Genomic DNA, 27919 nt, shown 5'->3' with positions numbered 1-27919 from the left:
AGGTCTATAATGCTAAATCGATTAGCAGGTCTAGAAAGGAATGTTCCTATACCTGGAGTGGGATGGTCCTCCTCTGGACCAAGGTACTCCACACTGCTGACTGTGAGGTTTGAGTTCAGAGGTCCCCCAAAGCCGCCAAGCAGGAGTGTTCCATCTGAACAGCAGCCCTGGCTGGGGGAGTTTGGGTCGTGGTACAGAAGGCCGCTGGATAATGCTACATCTGTTGATGGAAGAGAAGTGCAAGAATACTGCAATTGTTACTAAAAATAACACAATATTTCCTCTGTGGAGTACTAATAATATGGTTTATTGTCTTCAGCTTCTCTCTTTTCAAACACTGACAATAAACCTGGGAGAATCATGTGTAATATATTCATTATCACCTGTGGAGCTCTGTTTAAGCTTTTCGTTTTTCTTTTTCCTCCACTTCCACGGCTTAAAGAGGCGTCCCAGTGTGGCCAGCTTGCTGTTTCGCCTGATGGGGGGAGTGTGGACGCCAGTCACCAAGCAGCCGGTCCGTAGCACTCTCTGCTGGTCCAGTACATTTACTACAGGGGTAGATAGAGTTACAAGGTGCACACATTACAAGAGGTGTGGAAAGAGTGGCTGAGTGTGACAGAAGAAAAACCTTTTTTTGCACTATAATGCTCAGGTTTTAAAAATAGGGGGAAAAGAAGAGTGACTGAAACTGGAACAATATTCGTATCGTCAACTTACTGCATAAATAATGAAAATAGGAGATTTTAGTTGAATTAGGACATATTAGTTTTAATAATAGCGTAACTGTTTTGATGCCGGAGTTAATATTAGTCATGCATAATAAAATGATGAAAAATTAATACTGAAATAATTAATAGTAATATATGAAAAAATGAAACAATCACATTATTACAGTATATTAACAATAATAATAATATTTTTATTTACTTCCAGGCCTTCACAGACACAATAAAAAATATATAAATAACAAGAGGGTAGCAATAAAACCAATACATGTAAAACAAGTATATTATGGCACTTATTTTATAGGCTATATATACTGTATTAGATATATGTAAATTTGAATTGAAAAATAATTTGACAGTCAAAGCATCCGACACTCCAAAAAGGGTTCAAATTGCAAAGGGATCAATTAAACAATATAATGCATTTAAAATAAGATAGGGCAAATACAATATACAGCATTGCTATTTACTTCCAACATTTGCTTTAACCTTGCCTTGCACTATTGTGATGTCATTCCTTCTGTGCACAAAGAGCCCTTGTTTCACTTAAAACACAACTTGGGACTTAATGAAGGGATAGTGTGTGACTCATGTGCATGGTTGCAACCACATCTATGCAGGAAAAAAGCCAGGCAAGTAAATGTAAAATATTATGTATAAGAGCACCGTATGGCTGTGTAAGGTAAAAAATCATAACTGGAGTAAATAGCTGTCCTCTGGAGGCTGATATCTTTGTTCAAATATTCAACTAGAGGGGGAGGATTTGTGATGGAGGGTGGGGTGGTGAGTGGAGGGGGTGTGGAGTACAGTGGTGGAGAATGGGTGGGTGTGGAGGGTATAGCTGGTTCCTTGTCAAGCATTTTTTTTACATCTTCACATTGACGGCATGAGGGTAAGGTGTGGGGTGATTATCAGGTCAGAGGAGAGAAGGCGGAAGCAGGAAAAAGAGGAGAAGTGAGCTTGGCAGGTGACCCACAAAAGGTCAAAGGGTGTCACTCAATCATCATCAATATATTCCAGCATGCAGTGTGGCGTCGCAAGCTGAATCCAGGTCAAGCTTGAAGGAAAATGCACTCAGACATGCTAAGAGCCAAAAAAAAAAATGGAGGAGGAGCAGGAGGGTGGAGGGTGGAGAGGCAATGTGTGTGTGTGTGTGTTTGTGTGTGTGTGTGTGTGTGTGTGTGGACAGGGGAGAGGAGGTGGGGTCAGGCCCGCAGCTGTTGCCATGGCGACCACATCCAGATGCTGCCGCAGCAGTAGGAGCCAGCAGGATTGAGCGAGTCAGCTTAGAGGGAGGGGAGCCCCCACCTCTCTCACACACACACACACACACATATGCATATATAGGCACATTTTAAGTCAGCAGCCGTACACCCTGTGCATTGTGGGAAAAGGGAGGTGGGCGGTGTGAGAAGTCACATGGAGGATGCGATACATGCTCCCTTTGAATTCGGGAAGCAGGTGGGAGGGAGGAAGGGATGGATGGGGGGTTCTGCTAAGAAGTGGGGTTCCAGTGAGAAGAAGCGAAAAGAGGAAGGGGGAGTGGGAGGAGGCTGTTGCTATACGGAAGAGGTTGCCGGAGTATGTGGGCTCATCCAATCAAGGCACAGCTCTCCATAATGCATATCAAGTCCTCCTTTCATAGATGGGAGAGGGGGGTGCTTGTTCACAGAAAACGGCAGGAGAACATGAGAATTAGGTGAAAAGACATGCAAGCATGTGACAATTTTTTTTGATCTGTCCATACTTCATACAGTATACGCATGACTGGGCTGCATGTGGCCATGATATACTGTAATTAATACGCTTGAGAAAATTGGTTTTGTCAACTCTGTGTATTGATAATCTGTTTACAGTCCTAATTAGGTGCCAAAGATTAACTCTAAATGGGAGATATAGGTAATGAGGTTTTGGCAAGAAAATTAAGACAGAGGATGCTGAGTGTGCCACCAGCAACCACACCCCTTTGTCAGCACCTTTGAGATCATTCGGTCTTCTCCATAATAGACTGCATATACATGTGACTACGGTGATGCGAGCAACAGGAATCTACCACCTATTATAGCACCTATTAGAGCTGGTAACGAAAAAACATATTTTTTTTGTCAGCCACATTATAGCAAGTAGAAGTTTATCCTATCAGTAGCATGCGCTCCAACAAGAATATAGGCAGTCATAGACAGACAGAGAACGGCCTGTTGGTACAACATTAAAACACAACATGCATCAACACTAAGCTTTACCAAATAACACACATTATAGCATGTCATACACAAAAGATGACAGGCCTGTCAATGACAAAAAAAGGAAATTCATCATCATCTAACATTAATCTAACATTACATGAATTGATTACAACTACCATTTGCATCCTTGGGCACTGAGTTTTATTACGACCCGAGGGGCAAAAAGAGAAAATAAATTCTTTGTATCCGCATTTCAACCACAATTGAATGCCTGTTTGATTAACACTTCTCCACAAAGTTACATGGACATTGACTGTATAATTTTTGTGTAATCTACTTAATAAACAAACCAGTCAACAGCAATCAAATTCATGATTGGTTTAGGCAATTATAGTAATAATTTAAGGCGTTGTCAATGAACAAAGCCACGGTCAGATCAAGTCAAGCGTGTGACCACTCACAAACCATGTCAGTTTTTATGTACTGTATTGCAATATGAACTTAGAAAAATATTCTGTACTACTGTATTGTAATTATGTTCTTAACTGTGTTATTCTTAAGCAACATGAGCATCTTTGCATGTATGGAAACTCACATAAACCGCTGCAATCACACCCCCCTAAACACTAGTGAGTTCTGATGGAACCAAAATTACAAACCGACACCAGTCATTTGCCAACAGAATGCTACATTTATACTATCATACTGTATATGATTACATTTTGAGATCAATTTCCTGTTTTTATGGAATGTGCTTATGCAGATTCAATGTTAAATCATACACTTTCAAGTTAATATACTGTAATGCTGAACATTTGGTTAAATGTTCTCAATTTCCATGAGAACAAATTGCCTGAAAATACAGTATATACTTGTTTTGTCACCGTTTTCTGACAGATGGTTCAATACGAGAGAGGCAATTTGTCTTTTTTGCAAAGCTAAGAAAGCACTCATAATTGTATCCAAACACACACAGCTGACTCTAAAATAATAAATACAAGGGATGCACAATATTTTTTTTTCAAACCGATACCAATAACTTTCTGCCTCTCAAGACCAATATGATAACTGATAACCGTTTTAATAGTTATTATTTATTTAAGTTTAGATTTAACTGTTATTTGTGCAAACCTGTAAGTAAAGGTGGATTAGACAAACTGTACCTCTAGATTTCCATCCATCCATCCATCCATCCATCCATCCATCCATCCATCCATTTTCTTCCGCTTAAACGGGTCCAGGTCGCGGGGGCAGCAGTCTCAGTAGGAAGTCCAGAGCTCCCAGTCTCCAGCCAGCTCTTCCACTGCCACCGGGGGGGGGCACCAAGGCATTCCCATGCCAGCTGTAAGACATAATCCTGGATGCCCGGAATATGCCCAGAACACCTCACCAGGGAGGCGCCCAGGAGGCATCCGGACTAGATGCCCGAGCCACCTCAACTGACTCCTCTTGATGTGAAGGAGCAGTGGCTCTACTCTGAGCGCCCCCGGATGACCGAGCTCCTCACCCTATGTCGTAGGGTCAGTCCAGCCATCCTACAGAGGAAACTCATTTCAGCCACTTGTATCCATGATCTCGTTCTTTTTCGGCCATGACCCAAAGATAATGACCATAGGTGAGGGTGGGAACATACTGTAGATCAACTGGTAAATTGAGAGCTTTGCCTTCTGGCTCAGCTCTCTCTTCATCACGACAGTCTGTCATTTAGTCTGACGGTTAGGCAAACTCCCAAGTACCCTTCAGTACTCTGGCAAGGGTGTAGAGCTGGTCCAGTGTTCCGCGACCGAGACGGAAACCACATTGCACCTCCTGCAGCCGAGGTTTGACTAACAATCATACTTTACTCTCCAGCACACTGGAATAGACTTTTCCAGGGAGGCTGAGGAGTGTGATCCCCTTATATTTGGAACACACCCTCCGGTCACCCTTCTTAAAAAGGGGGGCCACCACCCCGGTCTGCCAATCCTGAGGTACTGTTCCCGACTTCCACGGAATGTTGAAGAGACGTGTCAGCCAAGACAGTCCCTCAACATCCAGAGCCTTGAGGAAAAACTTGTCCACCCCTGGGTCTTTGCCACTGGAGAGTGTTTTGACACCCCAGATACTTCAGCCACGGTGATGGAACTGTCCGCGTTCGTGTTCTCAAACTCTGCTTCCTCTATGGAAGGTATGTCAGTGGGATTGAGAAGTATTCCTTCCAGAGGACGTTTTTCTGACTGTGTTGGACATGACTAGAAACCTGCTAAGAAAAGACACAGCCCTAACCCTTCACTGACTTCTTGTAAAATTCAGAACACTTTGTTTTTCTTTGTTTTGTATCATTTTAATGTATCATTTGACATTTTAATGAAAAAACATTCGACCTGATATTCACTGTGTATTTACATTACATCAGTGTAGAATTATACCATCCCCACCGATGCCTGGTTTGAATAAACTACTCTGAACTTTAAAATGTGTTGGAAACACAAACTACATCGGGCTTTTTAATTCCAGGATCTATAATTACCAGAAACTAAAACTTCCTGAATATTTGGTTGAAATGGGGCTATAGTTATGATGGCATTTTAATTGGTAAACACGAAACGCTGCTTATGACTTGTAAGGACTAGAAAATGTTAAGCCTATGGTTTTGGACTTGAGTCAACCATTATTGTTTGACCTGAGACTTGACTTGGACTTGCACATCTTTACTTGAGACTGGAGATTAAACACTTGAGACTTAGGTACTTCAGACTTGCAAAATACTGATTTTCTCTCACCTCTGTCTGATGCTATCCATTTTGTCTTTAAATGAGAAAGTGGTTCTATTGCAGCCTCTAAGCAGCCAGTAAAGCCAAGGCTGACCAAAAAACTCACACTATAATGTACTTCCTTGTAACCCTTTCTTTTTAAGCGACTTAAGTCTCATTAAAGATATAAATATCAGACAAGCATCTAATGACTCCTGACCATTATCTCTGTAGTCCCCGCTTTGCTCCTTCTACCTGCACAACGTGTCCTTGAGTGGACCACGTCCTTCCTTACCCAGTCGAGAACTCCTTCGCTTTGCCCCCCTAGCTTTACAACTGTGCTGCCATCTGTCTGTGGCCTTGCTGCCTCAGGGCCCCGGTCACACAAAATGACTAGCAGGAAGACAGTGAGGAGCAGACGGGCTCCAGCAACGTGAAATGAAAACAGTTAGTTTGAACAAGAAAAGACTGTGATGCGTCTTAGTTGCCGAGCTGCCGTGATTCATTAACAGAAACGCTGAGATGATAACGAGTTTCTTTGCAAAATGACACAACTGAAGCTCTAAACGGCAATGGAAATCAGCACGTTTCCTGCTTCTTTCAAGATTTATTTTTCTATTTCCATGATTGAGCATGGAAGCAAATGGGCACAGTTTTAGTATTAAACTAGTCTTGTAACCATTTATTCACTCATTCACGCCAGAGGGCTATCACTGAAAAGAAACCACATGTTGTATTTGATATGAACTAAAATAAAAATAAAAAGTAATAACAACATGAACAATATAAAAACGATCATACACGTATTTAATACAAATTAAAATAACATGGGTATGATGGGTTTTGAGACAGAATTATAGAAAGGGAGATGACTTGGACTGTGGGCCTTTTGCATTGTCTTAGGCTAATTATTAATTATATCAAAAAATATATGGTTGTCCTCCATGTTTCTGGAAATTAAAAAAAAAATTGGTGATGTGCACAGAACTCTTATTCATGCAACATTTAACTCTGACAGTTACCAACCTCATCCAACTCGTTTTGGCTTCTCAACCCTGAGCTTTTCGAAAGTCAGCTCCAGATCATTTTCAGTGTAGTGTGTAACTCCACTGCCCTGTGCGGACCACTGGCATCAAAAGCGAGAAATTATGTCACTGAACCCAGCAGCCAATAGGAAATGCCAGAGGCCCTTGTTAGTTACCATATGTTAGATACGAGAATGAGGACTCTAATGAATGAGACCCATTCTGAAGCGCCAAAAAATGGGTACAGTACCTAATAGGGGTGTAACGATTAATTCACTACATCGATTTATATTCCTAAGATTCAACTACATCGATCTGGGTTCTCAAGTTTCCATTCAGGACGACATATATATCGATCTAACGTTGTTGAAAAGGTAATCAATCGATTGAATCGATTGAGTCTTTAAAAATGCAATTTTTTCATATGATATCGGGTGTATTTACTTTCGAATACAGAAAAGTTAAGTCCAACTTTTAAGCCTCTCAAACTCATGGATCTTTGGAGTTTCAGGACAAGAGAAAAAGGTACATAGGATATAAATTCACTTTAATATCTATCTGCAGATAAAATGTCATTAAAATCTGATATGTAATTTATATGTTAGTTTTGCCCCGGAACTACTGTGTACATGCAATTAGTAGTGTGGCTTGGAAAAGAATATAGCGTGCTGCTGCTGCATTATTACACTTCATTTTCTTTCCTGGACTTTTTGATTATCAAAAAAATGTAAAGGGCTACTCTGTTGACTTTTAAAACAAATGTCACAGGCTAAGTTATGATATATTCTATAGTATGGTTTTACTTGCCAAGGTCCGTGGGTCGATCACAGGTTTTGTCTTGACTCAACGTTAAAGCAATGGAAACCAAAGGTACTATTTTCCAGTATGAAATTTGCTTTACCTTCTTTAACACTTGGGGTAGAGAAGTGAATGAGGTATCAAATTAAAGTCCAGGTCGTGTTTTATCAGACAGAATTAATCACAGACTTGATTTTACAAATTTCAAAATTTTGTAACCATGCTAACATATGTGCGCTGCAAAACTTCTGTCAGCGTATTCTTGTTCTTTCAAATGGCTGCTGAGGAGGATTATCAGCCCAATAAAATCCCTGCTTCCATTGGCTGTACAGGTGATAAAGTTTCAACACCTACTTGATACCATACCACATTCATTTGCTGAGGAATTTGCATAATGTCCCTCATTGGGTGCAAAGTGCAGGTATGGATTGCACTATTTAAAGTAAATAATTCATCATCAATAATTCATCATCCTGATTTTGTATTGCATTTTTAACACATTTTTTGTACTCATTGATGATTTATTCTTAAGTATGTCAGCATTATTAATCATTTATACCTGATTCCCTTACAAAAAACAACAGGAAGCTAAGAAACTTCACCTTCAGTGTCCAGTACGCAGATATTTATTTCACACTCACACTGCTGGAATTTTGGGCTAAAAAGTTACTGAATCAATTTACAGTTACTGAATCCTTTCGGATCGCATCGTTCTAAATGAACCAATATCGTCCTTGAATCGTATCAGCAACCACGAATTGTGATGCGAATCGAATTGTTATTAAAACAAATCATCACACCCCTAGTATCTAGTATACTCAAAGCCTCTTCTTTTCTTCTGTTTTCAAAACAAGTTTTGAGTGCCCACATCAGCTACTATTTGATTAGTATTTTATCAACAGTGGACTATATCAACAGTGACTTACCCCCCCCCGTCCCCATTTGGTCCCACGAGTACAGTCCGGATTTGCGTGACGAGGAACGTAGTTCTGCTTAGTTGCTGGGTCATTTAAGTAAAGAGTTTGGCTACTCAAAACAATATGCGTTCAAAAAGAGTAATACATATACATCATAAATCCCAGGGTACATATAGACATATAGGGTACTGCTGATGGGGATGTCATACAACTTCATGTAAAAGTATCTGAACTATCTCTTTAAGAAATGTCTGAGAGACAGATGCAGTCATCAAAAGAACCACATCCAGCTCCCAAGCCATAGGTCACCTACCCCTGAGCTACTCACTACCTTTAAAGGTAAATATATACAATTTATCTTGACATTTGTTCCAGAGATCTTGTGTCAGTACCTTGATAAAGAGAACTGGCTTAATTAATTGCATTGAATGCATCAAGGCCAGCGGAGTGGGCAGCACTGTTGCCTCTCATTAAGTAGGTTCAAATCTAATATTTCTGTGGAGAGTTTGTATGTTTTCATTATGCTTGTAGTTTTCTCTATCAAGTCCTCATCCAAAAGCATACATGTTAGGTTTATTAAAGGCTCTACAGGTATCAAAGTGAGTGTGAATGCTTGTCTGTCTTTATGTGTCAGTCCTGACAGTGATCGATTAACCTTTCTCTCATCCTGCTGGGGTAGACTAGTGAGGCCGTGACCCATGAATCATTTCTTTCCCAATCACTTGTAAAATTGTTACAATTTGCAATGGTCTGTCTGTTCTGAATTAGTGCTTGTGAACTATAAAACAGAAGACACATGGAGCTTTTCCACCCACACAGACATACCTCTGTATTTCTCACACACACACACACATACGCACACACAGCAACAAAAAAAGGTTATCTTTGACCAAATGTGTGAAAGCGTCAGTGCTCTGCCATCAGATGCTCCTAGTGAGCTGAAAATGTTCCTGCTAAAAATGTGTTTCTTTTCACCTACACAAGTCAATCTCTTCATGAACCTGGATTTAAAGCCTGAATAAGGCAGACAGGCAGATTTCCAACCATTTCATAGTAAAGTTGTGGGCTATTACTAGAAATAAATCAGGCTGTGATTGAAGGCTTTGGTTACTCCTTCCAACCGCCGGCTTCTCATTCAGTGTGCCACCACATTTGTGAGCAAAAACCACATTTGCGATGGTTTTGAGGTTGGATTGTCAAACAACCTTGTGTGTAAAAATATTGTCATTCTCTGTCATACTTCAGCGCTGCAAAAAATGCACTGCGTCCTTCTCCTGAACTCTTTTTCAATACAGTTTAAATTCCTGGAAAGCAACACATTAAACACTTACATGTGGACAGAAGCATTGGGACACCTGGCCAATACACCTACAAAAAATGAAAATGGATGAAAATATGCTAGTTTATCCCTAATGTGTTTGATGGGGTTGACATCAGGACACTCAGACTGGCTCTTCCACACCAAACTAATCCAAGTTTGCTTTCTCCACTGGGCCGCAGTCATGCTGGAACAGAAAATGGTCTTTACCAGTTTCTGCAAAAAAGCAAGCATACAGTTGTCCAAATGTAGAAGAACTCAGATTAAGAGAAGAAATAGAGTCTCTAATCCAACCCTTGCTGGTTTCATTCACTGATTAGGAGGTGTGTCCTGAGAGTTATGTCCATACAATATATTGTATGTGCAAGTCTATCCATACATTTTCTATGCCGCTTGTCCTCACTAGGATGGCGGGGGTATGCTGGAGCATATTATGTGCAAGTCAGTAAGGTTTAATATATACAGTCATGTGAAAAAATTTGGATACCCTGTGACATTAGTCGTTCCTCAAAATACATGCTACCACATATGTACGGTAATACAGATAGATGCCCTCAAAGGTTTGTAGTCAGACAAATGATCACTGACTTATGACCAATTAGTTGCGAATCTGCAAAGATGTTTTTGTTGATGGCGGCCATGTTTTTCAACCTTCCATCCATACATCTTCCACTTATCCAGGGGGCAGCAGCCTAAGCAGCTACTTTATCCAGCAGGAGTTCCCAGACCAGTTGAGAGACAAAGTCTCTCAAACATGTCTTGGGTCTGCCCACAGACAGTCAAGGACCCATCCTGACCAGATGCCTGAGCCACCTCATCTGGCTCCTTTCAATGTGGAGGAGCAACGGCTATACTCCGAGTTCCTCCAGGATGACAGAGATTCTCACCCTGTCTCTAAGGGAGAGGCCAGCCATCCTACGGAGGGAACTCATTTTGGCCACTTGTACTTGCAATCATGTCCTTTCAGTCACTAACCAAAGCTCTAAATAAAGCTGGTAAAGAGAGAGCTTTGCCTTTGGCCTCGGCTCTCTCTTCACCATGACGGACTGATGCAGAGTCCGCATCACTGTGGCCACCGCACCAATCTGCCTGTCAATCTCGCAATCCATCCATTTCTCACTCGTGAACAAGACCCCAAGCTGCTTGAAATCCTACACTTGCAGCAGAATCTCAACCCTTATCTTGAGATGGCACTCCACCTTTTTCACCCTTGGAGGTGCCGATTCTCATCCCGGCCACTTCACACTCAGCTGCAAACCGACCCAGTGAGAGCTGAAGAGCACGGCCCAAGAGGCCAGCAGGACCACATCATCAGAGCATGTCTCTGCTTAAAGAAAATCACACTTTTTTAAATTTTGCCCATCATCCACATTCCTTATGTGAAACATGAACACATATTTCTTTTCCTTTTCTGTGTGTTCTAATGAGAGAAAAGAAGTTAGCATGAGCCAGCTAACATTGCACATGACAAAGGACAAAGGGGAGCCCTGGCAAAGTCCAACTCTCACTGGAAACAACTCTGACTTACTGCTAGCAGATGTGGCACCAGTAATACATTGAGTGAACCGCCCGAACCAGGCAGTATACCCCATATGCGTACCCTCCACAGGATTCAACCCATCCACCCATCTTCTATGCCACTTACCCTCACTAGGGTCGCGGGTATGCTGGAGCCTATCCCAGCTGACAGGGAAACCCTGGACTGGTCGCCAATTGCAGGGCACATATAGACAAACAACCATTCACACTCACATTCATACCTATGGACAATTTAGAGTCGCCAATGAACCTAACATGCATGTTTTTGGAATGTGGGAGGAAACCGGACAACTCGGAGAAAACCCACGCACGCACGGTGAGAACATGCAAACTCCACACAGAAATGCCCAACGGAGATTCGAACCCAGGTCTTCCCGATCTCAATCCTGCTTAAATTGCGAAGCGATACACTTTTTTCTACGTAACTAGCCGCTACAAGTGAACAGTAACTTTTGTTATATAGACATTAAAAAGTGTTTGTTAGTCCCCAAATGGTGTGTGACAGATTTTGTGGAGATTCAGCTAAGCACCCTAAAGTTACAGTGGTGGAGAAGATTAAGCTGTATGAGAAGTTTCAAGTCAGAAAAATAATAGCACAGTCAGCACAGTAAGGATGCTTTGACAAAATTTCTTGACAAACTTTTGTGTGCATCAGTTCAGGAGTAGAAGAGCTAGCTTCCCCAAACAAATACATAGTCATTTGAAAAAAAGGACACCCCAATGCGTGTTCAAATTTTTTCACAGCTGTACATTTCAGCAGGTCAGATACACTGATTTATTCCTAGGTCAATGCCTACAACATTATCATAAATAAAAATAAAACACTGAGTGTATAAATACTTCCACACCCAAAGAGCATGGCAGTGCATTGAGTACATATTGTGCCGGGTCTCTTCAGCAATGTTGATTTTAAAACACACTGCCAGGCAGGCAAAGCTGCAGTGAATCATTAAGATACTTTTCATTTCTGAATCCTCTCAAGTGTACATGTAGAAAAACAAGCAGGGACACGTGGAGCCTATTAAACACTTTGATGTCAACTCAACAGTTGAGAAAGAGTGATGAAGCTGTGGATTCTCATGAGGAACTCACGCTGTAACATTTTTTTTAATTTTGTCTATTCCATGTGCTGATGTAGTCTTTACCATCTATCCATTTCCTATACCGTTGTCCTCATTAGGGCTCCGGGTGAGCTGGAGCTTCTTCCAGCTAACCTCGAGTGAGAGGCGGAGTACACCCTGGACTGGCTAGTCAATCACAGGGCTGATGTAGTCTACAGTCGGACCACATTTTCTGCGGTCAGTGTCTATAATTAAATTTGTCAAGGACATAACACGGCAGACATAACATGCATGGCGTGTATTTTTAATTAACTGGTATAATAAGCGTGACAATAATTTAATGTAATACATGAGGACATGCATCATACAAATATATTGCCTATTACTGCCATAAAGAGATGGCTCGAGGAAATGCTGTGTGTTGTAGTTGTTAGAGGTTATTGATGAAGGCTACACATACTGTATGACCTTTGTAGGTTAAATATGAACATAAGGTGAGTCATATGACGCTGAAGCCCCAGTTGCCCCGATGAAGTTATTTTCCTTCACTGGCAACAGAAAGCTTAAACATGGCGTCAATGTATAAATAAGGAAACATTGGCAACGTATATACAGTACAGTAAATGCATGCTATTAACAATCAAACCCCTCTGTTTTCTAAACATACTGTGTATATACAGTGGTGTGGAAAAGTGTTTGCCCCCTTCTTTTTTTTCATGTTGGTCACACTTAAATGTTTCAGATCATCAAACAAATGTAAATTACAGTCAATGACAACACAACTGAACACAAAATGCAGTTTTTAAATGAAACTTTTGTTATTAAAGCCCCGCTCACAACCCACTGTGCGTGTTTTTAGGTTTTTAGTCCGTACGTTCTATGGGGAGGTCACGGCCATGTTTTTCTGAAAACGTGGAAGTGGCAAGAGCAGGGAGGGGTACGTAAACGTACGTCACTTGCACAGTTGCGCAAGGTGTAAGTACGTGTCCTGCGCACCACGCTTGGCCGTGAGTGGTTGCGTGCATTAAAGGTTACTGGGCACATGGTAAGTGAGTTTGGTAAGTGAGTTGTATGTGCTTACAACGTGCTTGCAACGTACGATCATCATGCGATTGCCACGTTCTCGTGGATTTTTCTTCTCCCTTAAGAATAAAAACTTTAACAGTTTGTGTTCAGTTGTGTTGTCTTTGACTAATATTTAAATTTGTTTGATGATCTGAAACATTTAAGTGTGACAAACATGCAAAAAAAATCAGAAATCAGGAGGGCGGCAAACACTTTTTCACACCACTGTATATATATATATGTATATATATGTGTGTGTGTGTGTGTGGGTGTGTGTGTGTGTGTGTGTGTGTGTGTGTAAGTGGCAATTGCTCTAAGACTGCAAAAGAAACTCAGCTTCCCCTAAAATGTCTAAAAAAAAGTGGTGAAATATGTACTGCTGTGTGTAGTGCTTTTACACAGTCGGACGATGAGTGTCTACTGACTTTGATGGGGAAGCGTAGAGTGGGTTGTTCCACTGTGCCAAACTGGATGGTCATTGGAGAAATGCTGGGCTTTGTCCTGGCCATCAGACGCTCAGAGTCTCTGCCGGTCTATGGGGCAATGAGCTGGACGGGACGCTCAGCTTGTATGATTGGATGATCTGTCAAAGGCGGAATCCCTTTTTGATTGAAAGTGAAATGAGTGAATCAGCGATCTTGAAGTATAAACCTCCACCAGGGCATTTTCTAAGTTTTTCATTCCGTTGTTGTGAACTGATCCGGAGACTTTACCGATCCCCAGCGACTTGGTCTTTGCTAAAAACGACTAGCGTTGTGTTTGGCGACTCTCTTCTGTCACTTTGCGGTTTCTTTCCCCAGCTTCTTTGTCTTTCTCCCCCTCAAACTCACAGCCAGTCACACAGTAGCCTCGCGCGGCAGCTCCAGCTGCTAGCAAGCTGCACATGGCAGATACTACAATTTACATATAAATAAATAAACGCATTTATGATGTAGGCCGGAAAAAAATGAGCTTCCCCTCCTTGAAGGATCAGCAGGCGCTACTGGTGTGTGCATATATAAATATATAAACACTCCTGATCAAAATCTTAAGACCAGTTGAAAAATTGCTACAATTTGCATTTTGCACATTTGGATCTTCATGAGGTTTTAAGTAGACCTACAATATGCAAAAGCAAGAAGGGAGAGTGAGACAAAAAGCACTTTAAGAAAAAGTAATTTATTGAAAACAACAATTAAACTGAAATAGGCTGTTTATCAGCTGATCAACAGACCATCGCTCAAAAAATAACAAAAAACTCTACAAACCAGAACAAAAAATGTTCTCAGTAGGACTCAGTAATGAGTAGCTCCACCGTTCTTGTTAATCACTTCAAAAATTGGTTTGGCCATGCTTGATGCGAGTGTTTCCAGGAGGCTAGTGGGAACATTGCTCCAAGTGGTGAAGATGGCTTCATGAAGGGCATCAACTGTCTGGAACTGATGGCCATTTTTATAAACTTCCCTTGCCATCCATCCCCAAATGTTCTCTATGGGATTTAAATGAAGGGAACATCGCATCCGGTTGTGGTCGGCACCGCCTCAAAGAGATGGGGAGCAAACAAGCGGATTCGTAACGAGAAGTCATGTAAAATCAGAGCAAAAATGCTGCATACATGTTCTTGCATGTGGAAACCGTTCAAATATGTATTTCGGAAAACATTATTACTATGGTAGTTCACCATCACGTACTAAACAACCAAAAAAACGCAGAGAAGCCACCTTTCTCTGCGTTTACTAATCCTGTCGCTCTTGTCGAGTGGAGCTGGGTATGGATGAGCTCCAGTTTACAGTGAGCAACAGCAGGCACAATTTATACTAAAATGAAAGTTGAAACATTGTTGGAACTCGAAAACGTGAAATGCATAAAATCACAGATTAGACATGATGTTATGACTAGACTAAAGGCTTCAACTGTATCTAAGTACCCAATTATTAAATAAACACCACAAATATACTGCCAAGATAACAAAGCCTGCTTTGTTACAAGAAAACAAAATGGGAAACTAACATATAACAGAGGGGAAAAGTCTGCAACACGTGTTGGAATTTGTTAAGCGATCGCATGGTTGACACATGCCTGAATCCACGGGCGGCTCCACACACCTCAGCCTGCCTCACTGTTCCTGCCGCCTATGATGACTCAAAGGCAGACAGGTGTCCCTGGTCCCCTCTCCACCAGGGTTCTCCTGAAGTCCAGAGCAGCACCAAGGTTAAACTGTGAGGTGTTCCACCTGGAACAATATCCAGCGACACTCCATGGAGAAATGTAACGAGGTGTGAGGCTTCTAGCAGCCCAGAAACACTCCGTGAAATTTGGCTAAAACTTGGCTATGGAGCTTACACTTAGACTGCAATGAAGTACACATACAAGAATGTATTCATACAAACTGATTCGGTGTAAGAATGCAAATAGATATGTTAGAAGCCTTACTTTCATTATGTCTGATGCTGAAGATAAGCTTTCACTCCTTTTCAATCGTCCTGTCCTTTCAACTATTTTATGTCTTCATGCACCACACCATGCACACTCACACAATTGTGTATCTGGCCGTAGCTTATGCCTGCCCCCCATCTGTTCAATGGAAGTGAAGCAAACTCTCAGTCAAGTGGTTGAATGTCAGTAATAATGGTATATGAACCTGTAGGCACATGCTCTGGATGTTGAGGAACTGTTGTCTTGGCTGACACGTCTCTTCAACATTGCTTTGGAAGTTGGCAACAGTACCTCTGGATTGGCAGACCGGGGTGGTGGTCCCCCTTTTCAAGAAGGGTGACTGGAGGGTGTGTTCCAACTATAGAGGGATCACACTCCTTAGCCTCGCTAGGAAAGTCTATCAAATCAAACCTCGGCTATAGGAGGTGCAATGTGGTTTTTGTTTTCGCGGAAAACTGGACCAGCTCTACACCCTTGCAAGGGTACTGGAGGGTACATGGAAGTTTGCACAACCGGTCTACATGTACTTTGTGGACTTGGAAAAGGCATTTGACCGTGTCCCTTGCTGTGTACTGTGGAGGGTGCTCCGGGAGTACGGGATTGGTGGCACGCTACTACGTGCCATTCGTTCCTTGTACAACCCTACATTGCAGTAAGTCGAGCATGTTTCTGGTGAACGTTGGCCTCATCCAAGGCTACCCTTTGTCACGGATTCTGTTCCTAATTTTAATTGACAGAATTTCTAGGCGCAGCCAAGGCGTCGAGGGAGTCCACTTTGGGGGCCTTAGGATCTCGTATCTGCAATTCGCAGACGATGTGGTCCTGATGGCCTCATCAGGCTGTGACCTTCAGCGTTTACTGGGTTTACTGAGTGTGAAGCTTCTGGGACGAGACTTAGCACCTCCAAATCCAAGGCCATGGTTCTCAGTCAGAAAAGGGTGGATTGCACCCTCGGAGTTGAGATCGAGGTCTTCAAGTATCTTCAAGTTCAAGTATCTTGGGGTCTTGTTCACGAGTGAGGGAAGGTTGGAGCATGAGGTCGACAGGCGATCGGCGCAGCGTCTGCACTAATGCGGTCACTGTACCGGACCGTCGTGGTGAAGAGAGAGCTGAGCCGGAAGGCAAAGCTCTCAATTTGCTCCCATGTTCCCATCCTCACCTATGGTCATGAGCTTTGGGTCGTGACTGAAAGAACAAGATCACAGATACAAGCTTCAGAAATGAGTCCGGAGTCTAGACTCTATGAGTCTAGTCCGGACGCCTCCCTGGTGAAGTGTTCCGGGCATGCCCAGCCAGGAAAAGGCCCTGGGGAAGACCTAGGACACATTGGAGGCATTATGTCTCACAGCTGGCCTGGGAACGCCTTGTTGTCCTCCCGGTAGAACTGGAGGTGGCTGGAGACTGGAAAGTCTGGACTTCCCTACTGAGACTGCTGCCCCCGCAACCCAGACCCAGATAAGCTGACAAAAATGGATGGATGGATGGATGGATGGATGGATGGATGGATGAAAGCACATACGGACACTGTCCTTGGTGTTGAAACACACTTCACTTCAATACAACCACCACATTGTTAAGCACGTTACATTCATTCATTCATTCACTTTCTACCATTTGTTCTGTTCACCTGTCACAGGTGAGTTGGAGCCTATCCCAGCTGACTTTGGGCGAGAGGTGAGGCCTTGGACTGATCGCCTGTCAGTCACAGAACACATATAGACAACAACTGTATGATTTGAACCGAAGATATAAAGGATGCAATTGAAAATGTTACTTGTCATGATGTTCTATAGATACTTTGTTCATCAAGCTCCACATTCTACTACTATGAATATTACCTGTTTGGTCTCAGAATACAAACACAGGCTTTGTGAGACGTGGCAAATAGTGTAACTACAATAGAACCTTGGTTTTCAAACGCGCCAGTTTTCTCATGTTTCTGTTTTCAACAAAATTTTTTGTCAAAATTTTGCCTCAGTTGTTGTACAGTTCTCGGTTATCGTACAATATTACATGTAACAAACTTGTATTTCGCTCTTTGGAGTTTTGTGGTAATAATAAAGATGTGGACGGACTACTCCCAGCATTGCTTGGTTATTCAGACATCTTGGATTACTCACCAAATTTTGCTATACTTAGTTTATATAATACTATGGCATCCTGTAAGGCTCATTTATGTGGCAGACGAGAATGTTAAACTAGTTTGTTTGCCTGCCTATCAATCCGTGGACTCAACTGCCTAAACACAGAATCCCACGCGTTGGTAACTCAGTCTTATCGTGTTCGTAACGTTTTGCTATCACAAACTGCATGCTAACAAAATGGAAACCGGAACTTGAAGTAATTGTCCCCTAGCTCCCGTTTGGGGTGTAATCAGCAGTTCACTCTGTAGTTCTTTGCTAATTAATACATTTACACCAAATGTCTGCATTTTTTTAATTGATCACAGCTGCAAAGTAAACCACCATGGGGCCAAACAAAGTTGCAAGCACTTTGATAAAGAAGGTGAGAAACACTATTGAATTCAAGAAATAACTCAAAGCAAAGTACAAAAGTGTCGCCTGTGTGGCTCTCCCCTACCATCACGCCTCGTCTCGCCTCATCTTTGTCAACAATTACGTCTTCAAGTGACGTTACATGTTCATTTATCCCTTATTTATATGTATTTCAAATTATTTTCTGCATGTAAAACTAAAAATTCTAAAATAAAAGTGTTTAGTGTCAACATTTTTGAGTGTCTGGGACGGATAAATTTGATTTACATTGTTTACTATGAGAAAAATGGTTTCGGTACAATTTGGTTTCACACTGACCCAACGGATTAATCACTGTATAGGGTGTGGTAGTTCCAAAACCTTTTTAGTACTGCTGCAGCTGATTCTAAATTCAACTTTATGACAAATAATTAATTTGGACATATAAAGTCAAGGTCTGTAACATTGCAAATGCCCCATGTTCTTATTATTCATATCCCAACATTACTTTAATGTCATTTAAATTACATTTTTACTCTGCTGTATATTTTTTTGCACATCAGGCAGAGAACAAGACCAGATAACTAGAGTTTTATGGCTGGGTATGTGAAAGTCATAGTTTTAAAGTCAGGAATGTTTAATCAGTGGGATAATAAAGTTTTTGATACTGTTTTATGTATCGTACCATTGGACCAAGCTGGCGAGACTGAGAGGGGGGCCGTGTTGGATGGGCAGCACATGGTCTCCATATACTGGCCAGGCTTGCGCCCTGCCCCGGGGCGCTACCATTATCTCTCGAGACATAAGGATACTTTCCCTATGTACAGTATGTTATCATCCTCCAACCATCCTCCTATTACATTCCCATTATAATATAATAGCAAGATATTTCCAAAACTCTAACTGCTTTGGAACTATTTTCAATTTGAGGCAAATTATTGTGTTTTCAGCACAGCATGTCTAAGATGTGCAGAGTATCTTGCAGCAGGGCTTGCCACACACTAGTAAGATTTCTTTCTCCGCCCCAGCTGGTCCAACAACACAATCAGACACTTCAATTCATAACCTTCTCATGAATGTATTCCTCCTGGTACTATCTGATTCAGCTCTGTATTTAATTTAGTATCTCCTGAGAGGCATTGCAGAGACACTCAATAATACTGTGTGGTCTAAGTGCCCATCTGGACACTATAGCACTTTCACTCATCTTTGTTGTCATTTGTCTCTATCTATCCTGTCTAATCTTGTACTTTATTTAGTATAGTTCAACAGCACCGTAAGCTACAACCACAAAGATAAGCATGCTGTTAATAATATATTATACATGCACAATATACTGTATATATATACTGAGAAAATAATGCGTGTCCTCTAGTTAGTCATTCAAACAGTTGAGTGGGTGTGGCTGTGGAGCAGTTATGATTGAACCCTATGAAATCTGCCTAGCAACATGTAGCCGAGCAAAATGTGTGACTAGATCAGCAAAAAAGAGGGAAGAAAGTCTGTTTGCTTAACAAGTATAAATTAAATTTTCTGCAGTTTTACACATAATTATGTGTAATTTATAACACTACATTTGGAAGATAAATGTAAGTTTTATGAGTACACCAGACTGCGAGTACAGTACTGTACTTTTCCTGGGCCCGCCATGTTTTATTCAGCTACTACAGCAATTAAAAAACAAACATATTATTAGTTAGATATCTACAGTATGTATTTCCTGGTGCTTGCATAGCTGCTTTCCAAATTAGAGTCACACAGTTAATGCTATCTGTAGACCATCCATCATGCTGACATGGCTTGTTAGCAATTAGGGCAACTTTGGCCGCCTTTCAAAGAAAGCCACCACCTCTTCATGTCTTTCTCCCCTTAGACTGTTTCCCATCTCCTCTCTGTCTCTCCAATCAATCCCTTGTCTTATTCTCTCCATCTTGTTTACCTCCTCTTTCCCTCAGAAATATAACATGTCTACACAATCCTGAAGTCTCAACGCCTTCCCTCTTAGATCTTCACCACTCAAAACATGCAATTTCCTGAGCTGAGTTTCACCTAAATTGCCAAACACTAAATATGTATAGCTTCAATGCAGTTTTTTTTGTCTGGGTCTTCCTTAAGATGCTTGTGCTCCTTTTCTGAGCCCATTCCATCTGCACTGTGCTTTTTTGCCTCAGACTGCATGAGTCACTATAAAGAGCTGCCAGTTTTCTTCTGGATCAGCACACGCCAGCAAGCATGCAGACAAATGTACAGGTGTGCAGACACAAACAACAGCCTCTGCAACACATGGTGCAGACACATGAATGTGCCTAATCTAGCTAGAGTATCCACTGGGGGAGAAGACATGATGCACATGAGGCTTTTGTTGTTGTCATCTTTCTGTTCTGTTTTCACGAGGAGCTGAAAGACCAAAAGCTGAGCCGAAGAAGTGATGCAGATCCACAGCATGTCCCTAGTTGGTACTTGTGGAAGACAGTTAGTACAATAATACTTTTTATTACAGAGGCTCACTATTCTATTTGAAAATAGATCTTTCAGAGTATCAGGCTTGAATTGTGTTGACTGTTGCTTTTGGCAGCATCTACAGTATTTTGATTTACTCAGTTGACCTTGCTCTTGGACCCCTGTCACTTTGCATCCTGCAGGTGTGGCCGTTGTGTACTAAGAAATAAGACAACTACAGTATAAGAAGGTGTAAGTTACTCAATCTTTTCATTGGAATGCAGTCAGAAAATTCAAAAACATAAGAAAACCATACAAGGCTATGTGAAAACATTTATTTTCCAAGATGGTAAGTAAATATTCATCAGTCATTAAGCCAGACAATAAATGGAACGCATGTGGTACAACTAGTTTCCCCAGGGAGACAATAACCGGTGGTACAACTGTGCCAAAATCATAACAGCTGTGTTACATTCTACTTGTACTTTTGGAGAATTATCAACATGTATGAGTGATGGGGTAATCATGGTATGACACAAAGGCTCTGGAGGTACACAAGCCAAAGAAGGTTGGGAGGCACTATTACACTCGATTTTTACTGTATATGTCACATAGATTGTTCGATTTGTGTAATATGCAGTGAAACCAGACCATACAGTCTCTTTTATAATAGGCTCAACGCCTCAATCAATCACCAGGTACAGGTACAAATAAACGCAGCACCTCAAATAAATGCTCCTTGTTTCCCCTCAGAAAAAAATGATTCAGACACTAAATTACCTTTATTATGACAGATACCACCATGTACTGTACTACAATATACACAGCCTGTACAGCATCTGTAAAGCTAACATTTACAACTGAGTTGAAAGCAAAAGCAGTATTCCCAGAGCAGAAGCTGCAACAATTTCAACATACTTTGTCATCAAGTATCATTACTATCAACAGTATTATAAAACGCATTTATACAAATATGGGATTCCCACCTGATAAACAACAATTATCCCTATTTAGGGATACTGATTGACTGGAAAATTCAAGAAATCAAATCAAAATTCAAGTTTACATGCTGCCTTAAGAGGCTGCTATAGCAGAGACCTGCAATGATGCAGCTCATTTCACATGGCTGATGTGACGTCTTCTTTAGACTGCAAAATAGTTGACACTGACACCCCAGTCACTCAATGAAAACATTCTGCCATTGACCTAATTAGTTAGTTGTAATACAAAATATTCAAATATGTTTTGGATGTGACGACAGCAGCCTCTGAATGAATCTTGAAATTGATTCAAGTTGTTTGGTCAGAGTCCATATCACTCTTACAAAGTGCCAGCTTTAAAGCATGCATTATTCTTGCAAGACTTCCTTGAGACAGTCACAACTACAGTCATGAAATATTTAAAAAAGTTTCAGATCTACCACTTGACTAAGTGTTTCCTCTAGGTCTCTGTGGGGTTGTCTGTGTATATCACTGTGGGAGAAATGAATAGCTCTCCAGTGGCTACTACACTATACCAACAGGTGGCTGTGACTGAATCACGCGCCCTGAAAGCTGACCGTGACTAATGAGTGACTCTGGTGTGAAGAACTGCTCTGCAACAGGAAATAGGAAGTAAGAGCTTCATTAGGCTGAGCGTGGTGGACCTGCAGGGGCCTCCTCTGCGCCACAGTACACAATATTTGCACTATGCACTTATTATTATTATTGCTAGTATTAATATTATCCATCCATCCATTTGCTATGCCGCTTAATACTCATAAGGGTTGCTGGGGTATGCTGGAGCCTATCCCAGCTTAATATTAATATTGCCAGTAAATTAGGAGTGTCTGGTCAATGCTGTACATTCCTTATTATAGCATTGCAGCCACTCATTGCTGCCACGGCGACGTTATTTACATAAAACCTAAACATTCGGTCACTACGTTAGGTATACCGGTACTTACAATTTTCAATATCGTCTTTATAAAATTATTTACCAGCACACGTTATATCGTTAGATGTGTCTCAGTGGCGCAGGGTGATGAATTTCATAACATTTTGTGTAACCATGGTGATGTAATTTACAATAAACTCCCTCCTTATTAGGTACAGGATTTTTTTTTAACAACTATATTTAAACAACGCATGTTGACATACAAATGGTCAGCTATTAAAACCTACAAAGTCAGTCTCAAATGCTGGGTTAGAGGGTTACACTTGCGGTTGTACGAGCTGTCAACAAGGTAGCAGTTTTGAGACTGAAGCTGTGTCCCAATTCAGGGTCTGCAGCATTTGCAGTACACATTTGTTGGGTGCTGACGTCATTGTGGTGCGCTAAGGCTGTCCCAATTTGAAAAAGCCTGAAGGGGTCCTTCGAATGCAGCCGACAAATGTGTCCTCCTCTGCCATTAACTCGAAGTGTTCATCAGGACAATCCTTCACCAGCCTTCCATATCCCAAGATCCTTTGAGCGCCGAGCTCTGAAAAATATTTCAACATGGCGGTGCTACGAGGAAAGAAAAAAGTGACTTATAACGTGTAATTATAACTTTTTTGCATAACTATTAAAACAGTGCATAGGAATAATAGCTTGAAAATGCTTTTACTTGCCAAATAAAGATAACGAACCCTCCAGTTAAGATATGAATTAATAATACATAATAACTAGGGCTGTCAAATGATTCCAAATTTTAATCCACAGTTTGATTAATCAGATTAATCACCATTTAAAACTATGTGAGAAATATGGTCATTTTACCGTATTTTATAACAAGGAGATAAATAACAGGACATGAAATGTATGTATTAACATCTCAAAATTAACTGAAAATTTAAATTAACCTAAAAGATACCAAACGCCTGAAAATCTGGCCCAACACTAGTCTTTTTAATGTTAGCCGAACATTTGAATCACACGTAGTATCGCAGTATCGCAAAATGTGTGAGGATGTGAACACGTGACGCAACCAGGAAGCGTTCCAAACGCTAGGCTGTCCCAATTGACATGGCTCTAGCATCTGCTGGAGGACTATCAGCCTTCGTCGACCGCATAGGCTGGATCCTTTGGAGCAGGGGTCACCAACGTTTTTCCTTGTGAGAGCTGCTTTTACAAAATGAAAATGGCCAAGAGCTACTCATTTTTGTAACATTTATTTTCAGAGCTTATTTTAAACCCAAACAAAGCGAATATGCTTGTTTTACCAGAACATGAACAAAATGCTGGTGTCCACAACTCACATTTTGTATTTCAGAATGCATTTCTTTCTACTGTTCTTTCATTATTAACTGAAAACCTGAATGAAAAGCAGGCTTGCGGGCACCTCATGTGGTCGTGGAGGGCTACCTGGTGCCCGCGGGCACCACTTTGGTGACCCCTGCTTTGGAGGATGTAGACCCTGAATTGAGACATAGCTTTAGTTTTTTTTTTTCATTATTACTAGATGCCGGCAAACTATTATCATGTTAGCATTTTAGAATTTTACTCATGTCAAATTGCATGTATTTACATGGCATTATGTAATACTCACAGTAGAAGTGCCATAGCACTTCCGGTATCCGGTGTGATCTTGTGAGGTGCCAGCATGCAAAAAGTTACCATTTTAGCCACCGTCCTCACATTAAACTGCATACACTGTCTTGGCCTTATGTACAATCACAACAGAACTGCCTTTGAGCTTTCTGTACTGAGTGCCATCTTGCTTGGTGCTAGCTCACTAACCATTAGCATTTTAGCTACAGTATGTTACTCTTCTAAGACAACGTGAGTGTCCAGTTGCAAACAAGTCAATGACTTGACAATACAATGACCTAGATGAATGAGAATATTCACAGGCAAGCTATTTTACTCATGTCAAATTGCATGTATTTACACAGCATGATGTAAGAACACTATAGAACTGCCCTGGCACTCTGGGTACTTTCTGCCATCTTGCTTGGTGCTAGTGTAACAGTTTGATTTGGCGTAAGTTGATTTTATCGACTGGCTTAATATGAAAAGACTAAGAATATTTACTTAGCATCTTGTAAATTAAATGTTTCCAAGTACCCTCTGCAATTTGCTGGCGTACCACTAGGGGTATTGGTTGGACATCACTGCTACAGGTGATTGCATGCTAACTGTTGGCCTCTAGCCATTATCCTCATATCAAATTGTATTTACATTGTATTTACATGGAATAATGCAAAATCACTATAGAACTGCACTTTTGGTACTGTTAGCACTATCTTGAATGGCTCTAGCTTCAAGAAGGCCTATTACATGATTTTTAAGGAGCTTCTATAGTTCTTTTTTCTTTTGCCAGCTTGTTCTTTTTAATCTTTACTAAGTGACCTTATCTGTTAGTCAACACCTAAATGCTGTAGCACTTTGGGATTTCTCTGAAATGTAAAGTGCATTACATACAAAATGTATTATGTGGGACATTAAATTGTGTATCCCTACCTACCAAACTAACAAAAAAGTAACAGGAAATTACAATGACTTCATTGTTTTAACTGGTATTCCTTACAACCTACCTCAAACCATTGAGGGATTTTTTATCTTATTTATCTTATCAAACAAATGACCGAATGACTTCCTGACTACCTTAGGAATGAATGGATCTACAGTACTACTACACAACTGTAGTGAAAAAACATGCACCATAAAAATACAGCATCACCTCCAGCTCTTCTCTTTCTCTCTGCCTCTTCTGTGCTGTGGAGTGTACTTGACTCATGGAACACACTACTAAGTTAACGGCCTGTGAGCACCAGGCTGGCGATGAGTTGAGTTCATACCATATTTGCACCACCATTAGTTGTCCTTTAAACTTACCAACAGGCCAAGAAAAATGCATGGCAGCAGGAAATAATTGCAACATTGATTAAAAAAAATAAAAACCCTACTGTGTCAGGATGACTAGTAACCCAATGTTATATGAATAATTCCAGTGGCACTAAAGCACCACATTTTGTACGTTATTTCTTCCTCGTTATAAACACATGGAGAGCTTGTTATATAAGGCTGGGTGACTCAGAAGGTTCTATAGTTACTCATCAAGACCTAAGCCAAGGATGTATTATGTACAAAACGCTGCTCTAGTTTGATTGGAGCCATCGCCATTATCTGCAAGCTTGTGAGATCCCAGTAATGTTAGATCAGGTACCAGTCATCACTACTTCGCAATGGCTGCTTCATGCACAAAGCTTACTCATGTAAATGAACTACTTCTGATATTTCTCTTCCCCCAAATCATTCTGAAGGACACAGGTATCACTGCAGGGGATTTAAGTATAGATGGACACACCCGCCAACAGACTTGTCCTCAAAGCTTCAAGGTGTCCTCTCTACACCATTAGCTTGGTCAACACTCTGTCATGATAGAGTGGAACGTTGAGGGAAAGTGACATTTTATCATGGAGATAATTTAAAGGGTCACGTCAAGATGACAAGAGGTTTTTTACTGCATCCCTGCACTGACGTATCCAACAAATACAGAATACACTGTATTTGTAAATCTGCAGATCAAAGACAAGACATCAAGGAGGATAGCCTACTATTTCCACACATCTGTGTTGCGCATAGTGGCCTTTTATTGTGACTAGTCAAAAGCATACCTGTGCAATCATCATACTCTTCATTCAACATCTTATGATATACTATTAAGAGTGGCATAGTGTGGGGCAGGCAAAGGGATGGTTCACATTGAATGCCCAATTGTAGTGATGTGCATAGTTTCAGTGGAAGAATGTAATATGTTGCCAAACAGTATCTCACATTTCCTCTTCTCAAGGGACAATACTTCAGAAATTAGGCTTGAATATACTTTAGAGTACTCAGTGTACAGCAGTATACATTTACTATCCACTGAAAATGACTCAACACAGCCATTACTGTCTAAATAGCTGGCCACCATTGTGTCTTGCCTACAGTCAGGCAAGGTGATGGTAGCATCATGGTCTGGGGGTGCATGAGTGCTGCCAGCACTAGGGCGCAGTGGTTCAATGAGGGACACATGAATTCCCACATGTACTGTGACATTCTGAAGCCCAGCATGATCCACTCTGCTGGTAAACAGGGCCACATGGCAGTTTTCAAACATGATAAGAAGCCCAGACACACCAGTGCCTTGATGACAACGACCGGGATGAAGTTGCCTAGTATGTCTCCTCAAGACCTGAATCCAATTGTAGCTCATCCTCAAGCGGAAGAAAGGTAGAGGAGTGCAAAGTGTCTAACATCCACCAGCTCCACCGGTGATATCATCATGAAGGAGTAGAAGAGGATTCAAGTAACAACCTGAGTGGCTCAGTTGAATTCCATGCCCAAGAGGATTAAGGCAGTGCGAGATAACAATGGCGCTCACAATAAATATTGACACTTTGAACACAATGTGGAAATGTTCACTAAATTTACCCCTATTTAGACAATAATGGCTGTGTAATGACTTGTTTTCAGAAGACGGTAAATCTATACAGCTATACAAGCTATCGGACTATTCTTCTGTTACATACAAATTTCATTTCAATAATTTGTCCCCTGAGAAGATAAAATAAAATGGTTGCTGTAATGGGAAGGCTGTACTCACTTTTGTGTGTTACAGTATACATAGATATACAGTATGGCCTTGAGCTGCTGTACAATAGCATCTCCATCTCTGATGAGTGTAGCTTTGTTCAAGAGAAATCATGTCTCTTATTCTAGTGATGGTCAGCTGTAAGCAGCCCATTGACTGATGAATACAGCCTTTGCAGCTGCAAGGACCACAACTGTGTTGAGTGAGGTTAAAGGCAACCAAAGTAATCCTTTGGCAAAGACTGGTGCCCCAGATGCAAGCGTGGTGATGAGCCTCATGGAGAGGAGGGAGGGGCCGGGGGGCCCTGTGTGTGCCAGACCAGATGCTGTCATTGACACCAACTGTACTTACTGTGTGTCATTTGCATAGCGTACTCACGTCTCGTAATGTAGCCATGCTTTGCACTAGTGTTGACATTATGCATGCTCCCTGATGACTTTGGCCCTCATTAGCTAGGCTGATCTGCTGAGGCCTCTATGTTGTTTACTCAGGTTGCGTCAAGCACTCAGTGTGACATTAACACATCCACCAACGTGTGAATTAGATCTTCCAAAAGGATACCGGGATGCGGCTAAGATCCATGAAAACCTGCTGTTTGGGGGTTGCAAGGGAGGAGCGGACAGGTGTGAATTTCAGGGATGTGCAAAGCTGGAAGCTTATTAGTGAACAGTTGAAAATGTCATGCTT

General features: G+C 41.3%; 1 protein-coding gene across 2 annotated transcripts in view; it reads right to left on the bottom strand.

Annotated features, from left to right (window-relative positions):
- Window positions 1-27919, bottom strand: part of phactr3a (phosphatase and actin regulator 3a) — a 51127-nt gene that overhangs the window by 22081 nt on the left and 1127 nt on the right. The window contains exons 1-3 of one of the 2 annotated variants that reach the window (XM_054768698.1): window positions 4075-4352; window positions 384-548; window positions 53-220 (exon numbers count right to left, since the gene is read on the bottom strand). In XM_054768698.1, the coding sequence (XP_054624673.1) occupies window positions 53-220; window positions 384-548; window positions 4075-4120 (379 nt within the window). In that variant the 5' untranslated portion in view covers window positions 4121-4352. Of the gene's footprint in view, window positions 1-52; window positions 221-383; window positions 549-4074; window positions 4353-27919 lie in introns of those variants that run through there. The other variant, XM_054768689.1, reaches the window with a different exon arrangement.

Source organism: Dunckerocampus dactyliophorus, chromosome 1, assembly GCF_027744805.1.
Source record: "Dunckerocampus dactyliophorus isolate RoL2022-P2 chromosome 1, RoL_Ddac_1.1, whole genome shotgun sequence".
Lineage (NCBI taxonomy): Eukaryota > Metazoa > Chordata > Actinopteri > Syngnathiformes > Syngnathidae > Dunckerocampus > Dunckerocampus dactyliophorus.
The sequence above is the reverse complement of the archived record's forward strand: the minus strand, read 5'-3'. Positions and strand labels throughout refer to the sequence as shown.